Source organism: Lissotriton helveticus, chromosome 8 (genome assembly GCF_964261635.1).
Source record: "Lissotriton helveticus chromosome 8, aLisHel1.1, whole genome shotgun sequence".
Taxonomy (NCBI): domain Eukaryota; kingdom Metazoa; phylum Chordata; class Amphibia; order Caudata; family Salamandridae; genus Lissotriton; species Lissotriton helveticus.
Genome location: NC_136069.1, coordinates 73,622,063 through 73,637,024, shown reverse-complemented (window position 1 = coordinate 73,637,024; position 14,962 = coordinate 73,622,063). Strand labels below are relative to the sequence as shown.

The 14,962-nt window shown below is 46.1% G+C and overlaps 1 protein-coding gene across 6 annotated transcripts in view; it reads left to right on the top strand.

Moving 5' to 3' along the window:
- LOC144771467 (potassium/sodium hyperpolarization-activated cyclic nucleotide-gated channel 2-like) overlaps positions 1 to 14,962 on the top strand; it is a 1,987,727-nt gene that overhangs the window by 1,029,607 nt on the left and 943,158 nt on the right. For all 6 annotated transcript variants that reach the window (XM_078655897.1, XM_078655894.1, XM_078655895.1 and 3 more), the window contains exon 5: positions 1,440 to 1,601. In XM_078655897.1, the coding sequence (XP_078512023.1) occupies positions 1,440 to 1,601 (162 nt within the window). The remainder of the gene's footprint in view (positions 1 to 1,439; positions 1,602 to 14,962) is intronic.

Below are 14,962 nucleotides of genomic sequence, written 5' to 3'. Positions count from 1 at the left end.
AGGCGGATTTGCGGATCCACTTGCCAATAGCAGTGTGATTGTCAGGTCACATCCTGAGAGGAAAGTTGCGGCAGCCTGTTGTGCATTGAGACACAGTTCCCATGGAGGAACATAAAATGTAAAAGTGATAGAAGAGGTCAGGGTAGACGTTAACCAGACCCCATGGGACTGATTGAGGGTTTTTTGAAGAACCCCTCATGAGCAAGAAATTGAGCAAACGAGGATCCACCGAGATCGCCCAGAATATCACTGATTCATGTAGATTCCCAGATCCAGCCTCCAATTAAAAAGAAATATTTACACCACTCACAGACTATCACACCTACTCACACACTCACTCGCACACCCACTTACACATGCACCTACACACCCACACAACCACTCACTCGCACACCTATACGGCCACTCACACCCACTCACAGACCCATATAAACCATTCACTTACCCACTCACAGACCCACATAGCCACTCACATACCCACTCACACAACCACTCACACACCCATACAACCCGGCACACACCCACTCTCAGATTCACAAAGCCACTCACACAACTACTCACACACCCACACCCACTTACACATCCACTCATTTAACCATTCCTACACCAACACAGTCACTTGCACACCCAACACAGGCAGTGATACAATTCTAGAGAACGCACTAGCTAATGTTTGTGTTAAATGTGTTGTTGTTGTTTTAGTATTGAATGTGTGTAATATAACCTGCAGAGCCCTTATTTGTCCGAGGATTTACAATGGATCTGCGGATCCATAAAATGAATTTAAAAAATAGAAAGACATGATGCATTGCATCTATAGAAAGGCTACATAAGTTACTTTACCTAAATTAAAACAAGCATTGGCATAGCCAATAGGTCTCGCCTTTGGGACCTTATAAGTGTTTAGTAATCCAGCACAATATCCTTCGTGCAACAACTTCAACTGTTGCATAGCTAAACACTAATAAGGCCTAAGGCGGCTCGACCACACTACCCCTAACCGAGCACTTTGGGATTGCCACAGCATGCCCCTGTCCACTCATAAGAGAACCCCTTGACTCTTTACACGGTATATCAGATTTTTGATATATCACACAAAGAGCCAGCTCCCTACACCATGTGGCAACGATTCAATGCACTGGACTGCTATAGAGTGCTATTATGTGGAATACATGGTGGTAGCTCAACTGCTCTATATTGGGTCTGATCTGGGCTTAGAGGGAATTTCACTGGCCTTGGATTCCCATTTCGGTTTTGCCTGCTTTGGAAGGTCTCCTTTTTAATGCCCTGTCCAAAGAATAATTCATGCTTGAGGTCAGCGTAGGAACTCTGAAAATGACTATGGTGACAACATTGTACTTCCTCAGAGGCATAATAGAAAGGTGCTTTAAGTCTGCATAGGGACGAAGTGTAACCTTGAATATCTGTATCTTCTTTAGCTGACAGAATTGGAATTGTTTATTAACGACCGGATAATAAGACTCGGAAGCATGATTGGATTCATCGTGCTGGTACTGCATTGGAATGCTTGTATTCAGTATGCCATAACTCGAACACATCCCTGTACTGAATCTTGCTGGATTTATAAGGAAAACCTTGAAGTGAGTAACTGAAAGTATTCTTACTTTATAGAAAGTATAAGAAATGTACCAACTATATTTATTCACTAATAATCATAACGAGCAACAAATTATTGTTTTATTGGCATCCTACTGGAACAGTTACATTGTGCGCAGATGTCAGGGCCTCCTACAAGGCAAAAATGATTAATTCCATTACAATCGTTCCTTGTTGTGCTGATTTGCAATTTATGTATTCCCTAAATGAATCTCTACTGTCTTTCACTATGAGCCTCTTGTATTTCCCACATATTTTTTTTTTAGGTTTATGTGTCTCTTTTTTAACATACTTTAGAGATTTATCCTCCTCTCACATGACTTAAATCCAATTTGTGCATGAGGATTTTAGTTTAATAAAAACATGTATTAATTGTTTTTTTCAATGTTTCAATACACTTATCGGTTGCTGCTTTAATCAGGGATCTTTATAAAAAAAGGAAACTGCATTTTTGTACTCAATAAAACCCTTGTTTAAAATGCCTCCTGAACAGAGACTTTTTGACTTAATAAGACAGTAAAGTAACAAAAAATATTGGAAATGCCAATAGGACTCGTATTTGTGACATTTAGAGCTATTGGCGTTGTAAATGGCAATGCCTTATACCCATGTGTTTTGGTTTAGAGTAGAGTGGAGTGGATGTATGTGGTGGGGAGTGGAATTGTTAGTTGCAGAATTATGTGGAGTGGAATTGTGTGATGTGGAGTGGATTTATGTAGTGGAATTATGTGGCATGGTGGATAGATAGGGGTGAGAGCTGCCCAGAATAGACAGGAAGACAGAGAGGGATAGTTAGTTAGTACATGAAGTAGGAGCAGAAAGGGTGTGTGAGAAAGAGAGAAAGCAGGCAACAGATGCATAAAGAGGGAGTGCCTGTGTGACCAGAAAACACCTCAAGAGGAGGAGTGGTGGGATTGAGGGACGAGAACCTTGAAGACCTTGGGAAAGAACCTGCTCGAAGATCTGGAGTCAACCACATAGAGAGGGCGAGAGAGAGCAGCACCGAGGTTAGTGTGAGAGGCACCCGGGAGGGGACTGGTGAAGAGTGGATGTGTAAGCAAGCAGCAAAGATAAGACATAAGTGTGAGATTTATTTATAATTTATTTATTTATAAATTTATAAAGCGCCTGGTGACCCGGAGGCATCCCCGCGCTATAAAGTTACAACATCCAAGAGGAGGAGGGGACCGGATGACTATTTAGGGAATAGGAAAGTCTTTAGTTTTTTTCGGAATAGGGCGTGGGAGGGTTCTAGACGCAGGTGGCGAGGCAGTGCGTTCCACCCTGAAGAGGCTTTGACCGAGAAGCGGCGGCCGCCGGTACGAGCCTTCTTAAATTTAGGGACGATGGCCAGATGCTCATCGTCCGAGCGCAAAGACCTTGAGGCTTTGTAAGGGGCGACAAGGTCTTTCAGGGCGGCCGGGCCGGCACCATTAATGAGTTTATGACTGGTGCACATTGCTTTAAACTCAATTCGCTGGCGGACAGGGAGCCAGTGAAGGGCCTTGAGGGCCGGTTTGGCAGAGGCTCTAGGGGGGAGATCCATTATGAGCCTAGCCGCAGCGTTTTGTGCCCGTTGGAGTTTGGCGAGGGTGAACTCCGGTGCACCAAGGTAGACGGCATTGCTATAATCAAGTCTGGCTAAGATGAGCCCTTGAACCAGCAGCTTCCTGGAGAGCGGGGGGAGGAGGGGGAGGATCTTGCGGGTAGACCGCAAGAGGCCAAAGCATGTTCCAGAGGTCTTGGTCGCCTGGGTCTTCATGGTGAGGCTTGGTTCAAGCCAGACGCCTAGCGTTTTGACTTGGGTCTTAGGAGTGGGAATCTCGCCAAAGGTGTCTGGCCACACCGCGGCGGGGATTGAGGACCATTTGTTGCCCAGGAGCATAATTTCGGTTTTGGCACCGTTCAATTTAAGGGAGGATTCGCACATCCAGGAATAGATGTCCTGGAGACAGTTCCTCAGGCTGTCTGGATGTTTGTCTAGCTGGGAGAGGGAGACGACAAGTTGGGTGTCATCAGCATAGTTGACAACCTTGATCCCATAGGGGGTCACAACATCTTCCAGAGGGGCCATATAAACATTAAACAGGGTGGGACTAAGCGAGGACCCCTGCGGGACTCCGCATGTGAGTGGACGGGGGTCTGAGCGAGAGTTGCCGTCCCACACCTGAAAAGAACGGCCTGAAAGGAAGGAGTTAATCCAGGCGTGTGCTGAGCCCACAATTCCTGCTCTGGCCAGGCGATGTAGAAGGACACGGTGATCCACCGTATCAAAGGCGGCACTGAGGTCCAGGAGGATCACCGCCACTGATCCTCCTGAATCAAGAATGCGCCTTGATTCCTCAATGACGGAGAGGAGGGCTGTGTCCGTGCCCTGACCGGGCCGAAAGCCGGTTTGAGAGGGGCGCAGGATTTTGTTAGTCTCAAGGAATTGAGAAAGTTGGGAATTAACTAGTTTCTCTGCCATCTTGCTGATGCAGGGAAGGAGTGATATAGGTCTATAATTAGACATATCGTCAGGATTCAGGTGAGGTTTTTTTAACAGGGCTTTGACAACCGCGTTTTTCCAGCTGGGCGGCACTGTGCCTTGTCGCAAGGAGATGTTAATAAGATCCCTAATGGTGGTGACTATGCTGGGAGCGGCAGTTTTTAATATTCTAGCCGGGGCCGGGTCAAGAGGAGAGCCGCTTTTCATTTTGGCTAACGTGGAGGTGACCTCAATGAGAGAGGTTGCTCTGAAGGAGGACAGCCGCGGGCTGTTCGTGCAGACCTCAGTATCAGTGGGATTGAGGGGGGTAGTCATGGGAAGAGAGTCCAGTATACGCGAGATTTTAGAGTCGAAGAACGAGGCAAGGTCATTACTTCTGTCTGGAGGGGCATGGGGGGCGGTGGGGGCCATCGGAATGTTGAGGAGTTCTTTGACAATCAAGTATGCTTCTTTTGAGGAATTGGTGGCGTTTTGTATTCTGTTGTCATAGAATCCTGCTTTGGCAAGTTTGAGAGCTGACTTATAGCGTCTTACTGCGCTATTGTAGAGGTCTTTGTTACTATGTTGCCAGTTCTTTCTCCATTGCCTCTCGGCCTTTTTACACTCTTTGCGTAGGACCCTGAGGTCATCGTTATACCAGGGGGCTTGGCCCTTAATCCTGTTTTTGATCTCCCGATTTTTTATGGGGATGAGTTTGTCAAGGGTGGACGATATCCAGTCTCTGACTTGGGAGTCGGCGGTGGCGGGGTCTTCAGAGAGGCAGGGAGTTGAAGCGTCCAGGGCTGTGGACCAGTCCTCCACAGAGAGTCTGGCCCACGCTCTATCTCTGGTAAAGGTGGGGGGATTTTGAGGCCTTTTAAAGGCTCCAGGGAGATGGGTCGTGACCAAAAAGTGGTCCGTCCACGGGAGGGGTTGGGACTTGATGTAAAGGAGGGAGGGGATGTTGGAGAACACCGGGTCGAGAAGGTGCCCTTTCGTGTGTGTGGGATCAGAGTTGGCGAGAGACAGACCCAAGGCCGCTAAGTCGTCGATAAGGTCGGTTGCCCCAGTGTCAAGGGGATCCTCAAAATGGATGTTTAGGTCACCAGTTATGATGAAGTTGGGTGTCAGGTGAGCTGCGGAGGTGACGGTTTCCAGCAGGGCGGCTATGAAGGGGGCCGAGTACCCGGGCGGCCGATACACCAGGAGGCCTGACAGGGAGTTGGTTGAGGACAGCTGAATCGTAAAGAGACAGCTCTCTGAGTCTTGGATCGCGCAGTCTTTAGTTCGACAGGTAAAGTGGTCCCTGTAGATAATGGCCAGTCCACCTCCTCTACCTAAGGGGCGAGGTTGGGACATGATGATGAAACCCGGGGGGAGGGCCATGACAATGTCGGCGTTGGAGTGCTCTGTAATCCAGGTTTCTGTGAGTAATAGTATGTCCAAATTAAGGTCGACGATCAGATGGTTGATATGCAGGGCGTGTTTAGGGAGTGATCTGCAGTTAAGAGTCGCAATTTTAAGGGCAGGGGGGGGGACCTGTGGTTTCGGGAGGGAGAGATTGCCTGGTTTACATTTGTCACAGCATGGAAAGGGGACAATAGGGTCAAGTAGTACCAGACAGGCGCTGTTTTTAGAGGGTCTAAGGCTGAGAAGCTCTCTACGAGAGTAGCTTACCTTGGAAACGGCTGGAACAGGCGTAGAGTCTGGCCCGAGGCCCGGTCGTGCGCGGACGGGCGCAGACGGGCTTGCCTTAGGCGCGCCTTCGGCGCGCAAACGGCGCTCCCGCTGCGCTCGTCCGCTGCGCTGGTGAGGGCGGCACATTTATGCTAGATGTAGTGGGCGTGGCCTCGCAGGGGTCGTGGCTCCGCCTTTGGCGCGCTCTCGTGATGTCGTTCCCAGAGGGCGGGGGGCTGAGAGAGGGAGGAGAGTTGGTAGGTCCCCTCTCCCCTCCCTCACCCCAGTAGGTTGTGCTATGGTTCTCAGCGCCGGGATTCCCCGTTGCTGGGGCAGCTGTCGCGCTAAAAAAAAAACCATAACATAACAGAGCGGGCAGTGGAAATGCAAACAGGGCCCAAACTCTTTAATAACACTCACAATCTAGGTGTGCTTAAAAAAATATATACCTACATTTACATTGCACCAACAGTGAGCGAGGTAGCTCAGTGTGTGGAGCACCTGCTGCTGAGAGAGTGCCATAAATGAAAGAAATATCCCAGGTCAACATAAATGTTGTAGAGGAGCATTTCTTCTCGGTGTCTGATGGATCAACCTCTCCGGTTGAAGCAAGCTCTTTGTCTTCCAGGGATAGCGACCTTTAGGAATCTAATTATAGCAACGCCTCCAAAGGGGAAAAAACACGGTTCGCAAACAGAGATGCGAGGGGGCAAAAAGTAAAGGAAAGAAACATGATAAAAAGGATCATCTTAAATGGGACTATTCTGGGACTCAACTCTCTTTTTCTCATAATGATGAATCCATCAAAACGAATTGTGTCTCACAAGTTTCACAAGATCAACCTGATGAGCCATCATTAGCTGCTGTCTTGGCTTCGATTAAACAATTTCAGGAGGAGGCCCGGGCAGATAATCAACTGGCCAAAAGTGCTGGCAAAAAACTTCAAGGGAGTATACGAAAACTTAACAAAACTTCCTCTGACATTTGTAAAAGAGTGACCAAGGTAGAAGGTCGTACCGAAAATCTTGAATCGGACGTTGTGCTGCTCAAAAACCAAGGTGCTTCCCAAAGCGATCGTATGTCTGATGTTGTACATCTTGAAGAACAAGAAAACAGGCAATGCCGAAACAATCTCCGCCTTCTCGGGATTCCCGAAGGAGTTGAGGGGGAAGATCCACGGCGCTACATCATAAAGCTTCTAAAGGGGGGCCTTTCCCGATCAGTCTGAGTGGTGTTGGGAGCATGAAATCCAACAAGGTCATCGCTTCCCGCTTATGCTTAAAAGACAGGCAGTATTAATGATTCTACAAGACCACGAGCGTTCCTGTTTTTTGGGGGAATTTCCTATTAAGGCAGCTAATTTTCGATCAAGCCAGACAGTACTCCCAGAAATCTTTTGAAGGGGTATCCTTTTTTGCCAGACCAGTATTTTGCCACATCACCATGGAGCGAAGATGGCAACTTCGACAACTAATAACCCCTTTCCAACAGCTGGGAGCCCAGGTCTTCCTCATGAACCCTGCCAAACTGAAGGTTATCTTGAATGGCGCATCACTAAATTTCACGTCGGAAATCAAGGCACAAGAGTTTCTTACTGAACTAAAAGTAAGAAAACGCCAAAGTAAATAAAATAGGCGTCAGGATGGTTACAGCTAACCTTTAAAAAGTACTTAGCCTATTTTAAAGTATAGAATTATGCGACGAAGAAGATTTCCCTCCATATACTTTTTTTTTGGTTGTTTGCTGTTTTTGTTTTCTCTTCCCTTTTTTCTGTAGGTTTATTTCTGTGATGATTCACACAAGCTGGGTGTTACGACAGGGTCTATCATTCAGGAATCCTTCCCTTTGGGTACTTAAGGGCTTTCCTGTGGGTAGGTCCTTAGATTCATCGTGGGACAAGAATGAACCCTGAAACCACATTGCTCTTTAGTCGTCTAAACAGTTGGACCTCATTGGACTTCGACTGGAACTGAGGATGCACGAAGGAAGACTCCTGCTGCTCCTAATTTCACTGTTCTTCAAGTCTTCTTCATCATCTCTGTCTGTGCTTTTTCCAGGTTCCTCAAGAGACCTGGGGGCATCATTAACATGTGAAGAAATTTCCCTTGGAGTGAATGAGTCACTCCCCTGCATCTGCAGGCACTGCAACAAAGCTGACTGGTCTTCTCCTGTTGTCCTACAGACTTCTCAAGGCGCAGTAACACAGGTGGTGGTTTTGCAACTCCCTCGAGGCCTGTCCTGTCCTCTTTGCAATTTTGAGGCCAGAGTCCCTCGTCTGAACTGCTGGGACCAAATCCTTGTGTACCAAATCAACTTGCTGTTGCCAAGGCCTGTTAGCTCTGGATTCCAGAGATCTTCGGGCTACAAGAAGCTCCAGCCTCCAGCATCTCTTCCCTTGAAGATCAGCCTCCTTACCTCATATTCTGCACCCTGGGATTTCATCTTTGGCGAGCTGCTCAAGGCCCTCTTGCAACTCCTGCGCCTTTGACCTGTGGGTCCTCCTAAGGGTATAGTCTTGCTTCAGTGGGCTCTCCTGCTTGTGCAAGGCCTTCTCTGACTCTCCTGCTGTTGGGGAATCCCTTGGACCTTGCTGGTCCCAACGTTTGCTCCTTTTTTGTCTTCCATGCCACTTGCGGCTACCAAGGCTTGTTGGTGCTCCCACTTGACACCAACCACCTAGTCATCAACATGGGCCAGCTTATGCACGGCTCCTGGGCTTCTTCAACAACGCCTGGTCATCACCGCTGCAGCGAAACTGAACAAAGGACATGGCGGTATCCTCCCCTCTGTCCAGCCCCTCCTCTGGGAGGGACAGCCCGAGTTGTTCCAATCCTTCCTTTTAGGTACTTAAGGGCTTACCTGTGGGTGGGTCCTTAGATTCATTGCGGGACAAGAATGAACCCTGAAACCACATTGCTCTTTAGTCGTCTGGACAGTTGGACCTCATTGGACTGCGACTGGAACTGAGGATGCACCAAGGAAGACTCCTGCTGCTCCTAATCTCACTGTTCTTCAAGTCTTCTTCATCACCTGTGTCTGTGATTTTTCCAGGTTCCTCAAGAGACCTGAGGGCATCAATAACATCTGAAGAAATTTCCCATGGAGAGAAGGAGTCACTCCCCTGCATCTGCATGCACTGCATGAAAGCTGACTGATCTTCTTCTCCTGTTGTCCTACAGACTTCTCAAGGTGCAGTAACCCAGGTGGTGGTTTTGCAACTCCCTCGAGGTCTTACCTGTCCTCTTTGCAATTTTGAGGCCAGAGTCCCTCGTCTGAACTGCTGGGACCAAATCCTTGTGCACTAAATCTACTTTCTGTTGTCAAGGCCTGTTGACGCTGCATTCCAGAGATCTACGGGCTACAAGAAGCTCCGGCCTCCAGCATCTCTTCCTTTGAAGATCAGCCTCCTTACCGCATATTCTGCACCCTGGGATTTCATCTTTGGCGAGCTGCTCAAGGGCCTCTTGCAACTCCTGTGCCTTTGACCTGTGGGTCCTCATGAGGGTCTAGTCTTGCTTCAGTCCGCTCTCCTGCTTGTGCGAGGCCTTCTCTGACTCTGCCGCTGTTGGTGAATCCCTTGGACCTTGCTGGTCCCAACGTTGCTCCTTTTTTGTCTTCCATGCCACTTGCGGCTACCAAGGCTTGTTGGTGCTCCTTCTAGACACCAACCACTTAATCATCAACATGGGCCAGCTTATGCACTGCTCCTGGACTTCCTCAACAACGCCTGGTCATCACTGCTGCAGCAAAACTGAACAAAGTACATGGCGGTATCCTCCCCTCTGTCCAGCCCCTCCTCTGGGAGGGACCGCCCGAGTTGTTCCAATCCTTCCCTTTAGGTACTTAAGGGCTTACCTGTGGGTGGGTCCCTAGATTCATTGTGGGACAAGAATGAACCCTGACACTACATTGCTCTTTAGTCGTCTGGACAGTTGGACCTCATTGGACTTCGACTGGAACTGACGATGCACCAAGGAAGACTCCTGCTGCTCCTAATCTCACTGTCCTTCAAGTCTTCTTCATCGTCTGTGTCTGTGCTTTTTCCAGGTTCCTCAAGAGACCTGGAGGCATCAATAACATCTGAAGAAATTTCCCTTGGAGTGAAGGAGTCTCTGCCCTGCATCTGCAGGCACTGCAACGAAGCTGACTGGTCTTCTTATGCAGCAAAAATGTCACAGTCAACTCTTCAAAATCTCCGACATTGGTGGGCATTGTGGCTTTGTGCTTCCTGGTAACCTCTGAGTGGCATAGACTCTGCCCCCACTGCTAGCAGGTACTTCACTTCCAGAATCCACCCTTGGATTCTACCGGACTCTTAAACAGACTTCTCCAGAAGCATCTTCTTCAAAGTCATGTATTATTGTCAACAGCAGGTTCTGATGTCACTTCAACCCTATGCATCTGGCATTCCTGGTGTAAGTAACCTGGTTTCTGGGGCATCCACAGGTGGGGTGTCTCTCCAACCTTCCATCTCCAGGCGTTCTTTGGGGTCCTCTGGGAAGGGGCCTTCTTCAAAACTGCAACTGCGACTTCTCCATTGACTTTCATTGGGCACACATTTGTGTTTCCACTCTGCACACAGATTTTGTGGGGTTCCTTGGCACTTACCTTCAGTGATTCATTGTGTCTCCAGCTCCTCTGGGTTTTTTGGTCCAAGTCCTGTTCTCCTTTGCAGTTCGCAATCCTCTTTCTTAGTATATGGTTTGGTCTTCCCCTGGAGACTACTGTATTTTGTGCTATTCACGTGATGGCTTTAGAAGGATTTTTGAGTATTGTGTTGATATCTCCGTGTAGGAGACATACCAATGTGATAGTGATATTGTCTTGTAAGAAATAGAATTATGTTTGCTAACCACTGTGTGGTTTCTTTTTATCTAACTTACACTATACATTAAACTGGTAAAACAATCTTAATATTTCTTCAAGATAAGCCTGAAGTCTGCTCTCCACAGCTACCACTATGGTTATCAAAGACCACTAAAACCACCATTAGGGTTGCCTGAATTTGTGCAAGGCTCACCACTTGAATAAGTGTGCACCAAATACTAAGCCAGCCTCCTACAGCCCCCCAGACTCCAGATGAACAGCAAAGGCATACATATACAGTACTTGGTCTCTACTCCAGTGGGAGGAAATAAAGACAAACAGAAGGACAAAGAGGCAGGACTGACCACTAGCAATCAAAGATTTTTAAAGGACTCTGAAACAAACAAATTAGGGGGACGACTTTAAGCCCACAAGAGAAGTATACTAAAGTGTGCAAGAAGTCTCGAATGCTCGACCTAAAAATGCATGTTATGCATATCCAGACTTTCTTATAGCAACCCTCTAAACATCAATATTTGTGTTGAATAGCCTACAATTATAAAAACTCAGAAATGTATTAATTTTTAAGTTTTAAATGATTTTATTTGATGAAAGAAAAATAGGTATAACATAATATATACAATATAAGAATAAAATCGTAGGCTAGAAAAAGAGAATAATACATCTCATTAGAAATGAAGAAGAGATATGGGGAAAAGGGGAAAAAAGGGGGAGGAGGGAAGAAACAGGGAAAAAGGGAAATATATTTAATAACTGTATAAGCAAACAGCTTTGCAATTAAACTGTTCCAAATGCATTATAGAAGCATATATCAATAAATAGAAATAATTAAACAACAAAGGTTACAGAATTCAAGGTGATATGAGTACTTCTTCAACAGAAGGTTCATGCAAAGACATCAGGCCCGATTCACAGAATGAACTTAAGACTCAATCCTAAACTTACTACTATTTTGGTATTAACAGAATGCACTTACTACTTTTGGTATTCACAGAATGAACTTACTACTTTTGGTATTCACAGAAGTTAGGATTTTGTCTTAAGTTTGTCTTAAGACAAACTTAAGACAAACTTAAGACAGACTTAAAAACCCTAATAAAGCGCTGTGAAACCCCTAATAAACCTGAGGTAGATCTAACACCTGCATTCTTTTTAACTCTCTGTTGGGGGACCCAGGAACATTTCATCGAAAAGTACCCCCAAATAAGTAAAGGAGATCACCCCTGTCACCTCAGCCCCATTACAGAAAAAGGATTTAGACTTCCTATTTCCTCGGCCAATTGTCATAACATGAGATTTTGAAATATTACCTATCAGGTCCAGGGACAGCATGTAAGCTCCAAAGGCATCCAGCAGCCTTTGCAGACCTACAGCAGTACGGGCTAGTAACACAGCATCGTCCGCGTATAGAAGAACAGGGATGAGCCTTTCTCCTACACGCGGAACATCAGGGGTTGCCACTACTAGTGATTTTTCTAGCGAATTGATATAAAGAGTAAAGAATAGTGGTGCCAGTATGCACCCCTGTCGAACGCCCCTGCCCGATTTAAAGTGCTTTGTGCAATTCCCAGCTTGAGAGACCCTAACTGAAGCTGATAGATCCTGGTGCAAATCAGCCAAGAAGTAAACCAGGCAAGGATCAATGCCTATATCAAGCAAAATGGTCCACAGCTTCGATCTGTTAACCAGATCGAATGCTGAGGAAAGGTCCATAAAGGCCATATGTAATGAACCTGATTTAGCCATTGTGTATTTGTAAAAGATAAAGATTAGGGCACTTATCCATGGTGCTGCTGCCCTGCCTGAATCCATATTGTAGGTTGGATAGAACATCATTATCATTTACCCAAACCAGTACTTTGGCTAGAATTGCCTTACCTAGTATTTTAACAGTAGTCAATCAATGAAATCGATCTATAACACCGAGGGTCCCGTCTCTGTCCCTTTTTAAAAACAGGTATAATTATTGACCGGGACCAAGATGTAGGGAACCCCAGTGCGCCAGAAGCATTAAAAACATTTGTTAATATCTTTGACCAAAATTTGGGGTGACATTTATACAGATCCGTTGGCACACAGTCAGGGCCAGGTGCTTTATTGCTAGAAATCTCAGTTATTGCCCTTTCAATGTCCTCCTCTTTAAAAACAAGCGAAGTTGAGCACCTCTGACATAATGAAATAGCACAGGAGTCCTGATCCACATTAGACCCATAAACACCCTCAAAATGGGAAAGCCACTGAGCCTCGGTAATATTGCTTTCCATAGAGTCATTTTCAAGGCCAGAAAAAAATGGAGTGTTAACGATAGCCCAGAATCTCGAGCTATCCTTAAGGACTTCGACCGATAAAAGTGCATCCCATGCCTCAACTATGATCTCATTTTTACGTTTATGGAGCGCTAACTAATATTGCTTCCTTAAACTGGCTATTAGAATCTTATCACAAGGTATATTTTTCAGGGCCTGAAGTAAATTACAGTGGGCCCGTGAACAGTTATTATCGAACCATCATTCCCCCTTGTTAGATCTTGGTTTAGATAACACTGTCAGGTATCTATCTATGCTATATGTTCACAAATTCCATCAAAGGCGCTTAAGACCTCAGCCCCTGGGGTGGGTAAATCAGTACATTTTACTATGTTCTTTGCAGCCTTAGTACAAAAATCGGCAAAGAATGAGTCAGGAATTACATTGCACCATTTGAGTGTCCTACCCTGATTAATAGATGCCACAGAGTTAGAAACCACTTGCTTTCCTACTGGCCCCAGAAGACCATAATCTCCATGTAGCTCTCATATTAAAGGGTTACGGTCACTAAATGTGGACAACCTCGCATTGTAAAATATTACCTTAGCTAACAATGGGGAAGACAAAAAAATATAATCAATAATGGTGTCCCTATCCTTAGCTTTGAATATAGGGACCCGATCAGATTGATCATTAAAACTGGGTTCAAAAAGATCTACTTCGGCCAAAAGGTCCTCCAAAGCCTCCTTCTGCTGTGTGTGCTCGAAATGGGGAATCACCGAGTGAACAGCCCCTATATGGTCATCAATGTAACAGTTCAATTTGCACAAATGAATGTTAAAATCTCCCATAAGTACAATATGAAAAAAAGTGGGATTCTTCAACCTATAAGAATCTAAAAAACAATTCAGATAACTGAGATGTTGATTCATAACATCACATTCCCCAGAATGATAGAAGTTAACAAATAATAATTTAGGGTAGTTAGGAACAGTTAATTCTATCATCAAACAATTATGGGAAGCAGCATCTAACCTCTTTAATGACCCTTTTAACTTTAAGGAAAAAAGGGACACTAACCCCCCCTTAGCTCTACCTGCCAGGGCAGGGCATGCGGGTAGACAGTAGGATGTATAACCATATAACCAAAAATTATTATCCCCCTGGTCCCAAGTTTCCTGGAGGGCAATTATATCGTAAAATATTATAAAATTCAGCCAATTTGGGTCTGCTCTTTTGGATCTTAAACCCGCATATTCCAGCTAATGATTTTACATTGAGGGAGATTTTCTTCTACTTTGACCAGACCAATATAACTGGCAACCGGTAAACCTTCATCTGGCACCTCCAGTCAATCGTTAATATCTTACTCAGACAATGGAAGGAATCTATTAGTTGCGCTAAGGGACCTCCCTCAAGCTCTAAGGGAAGGGATGGCAGTTGGGGGGCTGTCACAGCGCTACCACTGAACCTTTCTGGACAAAGCTTAGTGCCTATATTACGGGGTTGATGATTGGAAGTGTGGTATGACCTCTTCACAGGCGCCTCAGTATAGATTCTATCAGAAGCTGGTGGTCTCCCAACCGGAGAATAAAAGAAGCCTAAAGGCAGAGCCCTGATGCTCCCCATCTCTAAGACGGAGGCATCCCAGAACAGCCCATTGCCTATATCACGTTTGGTAAAGTTGACAATAATACAGTCACCATTAACCTATTTGGGTCTGTCTCCCATCCACCCTACCCGCCTGGCCATTATGATGTGGGATGAGATCTCTGGTTTACCAGAGCAGTATTGGTCACACTAGTTTTTAGTTTTTAGTTTTCCGTATCAAGGCTGATGTAGATTCAGTATCATGAGGTCCAAGTGGGGGCACCCCTACTAAGACTGCCACCAAAGGGGTGGCTTCCATGGGGAGATTAATTCTACGATTGTTTAGAGGTAATGCTTCTCTCCGGTGGAGCCAATAGCCCTGAACCCACCACGGTGGTGCCATTTGCTGGCAGCTCTAAATGAGAGAGGGCTGCAGCCCCCCTCCTGCATGATCTTCTTGGGCTGCCTCAAGTGAAACTGGGGAACTGTTTATTAAACTGGCCCGTGGCCGGAATACCGGCTTGCTATCTGAGAGATT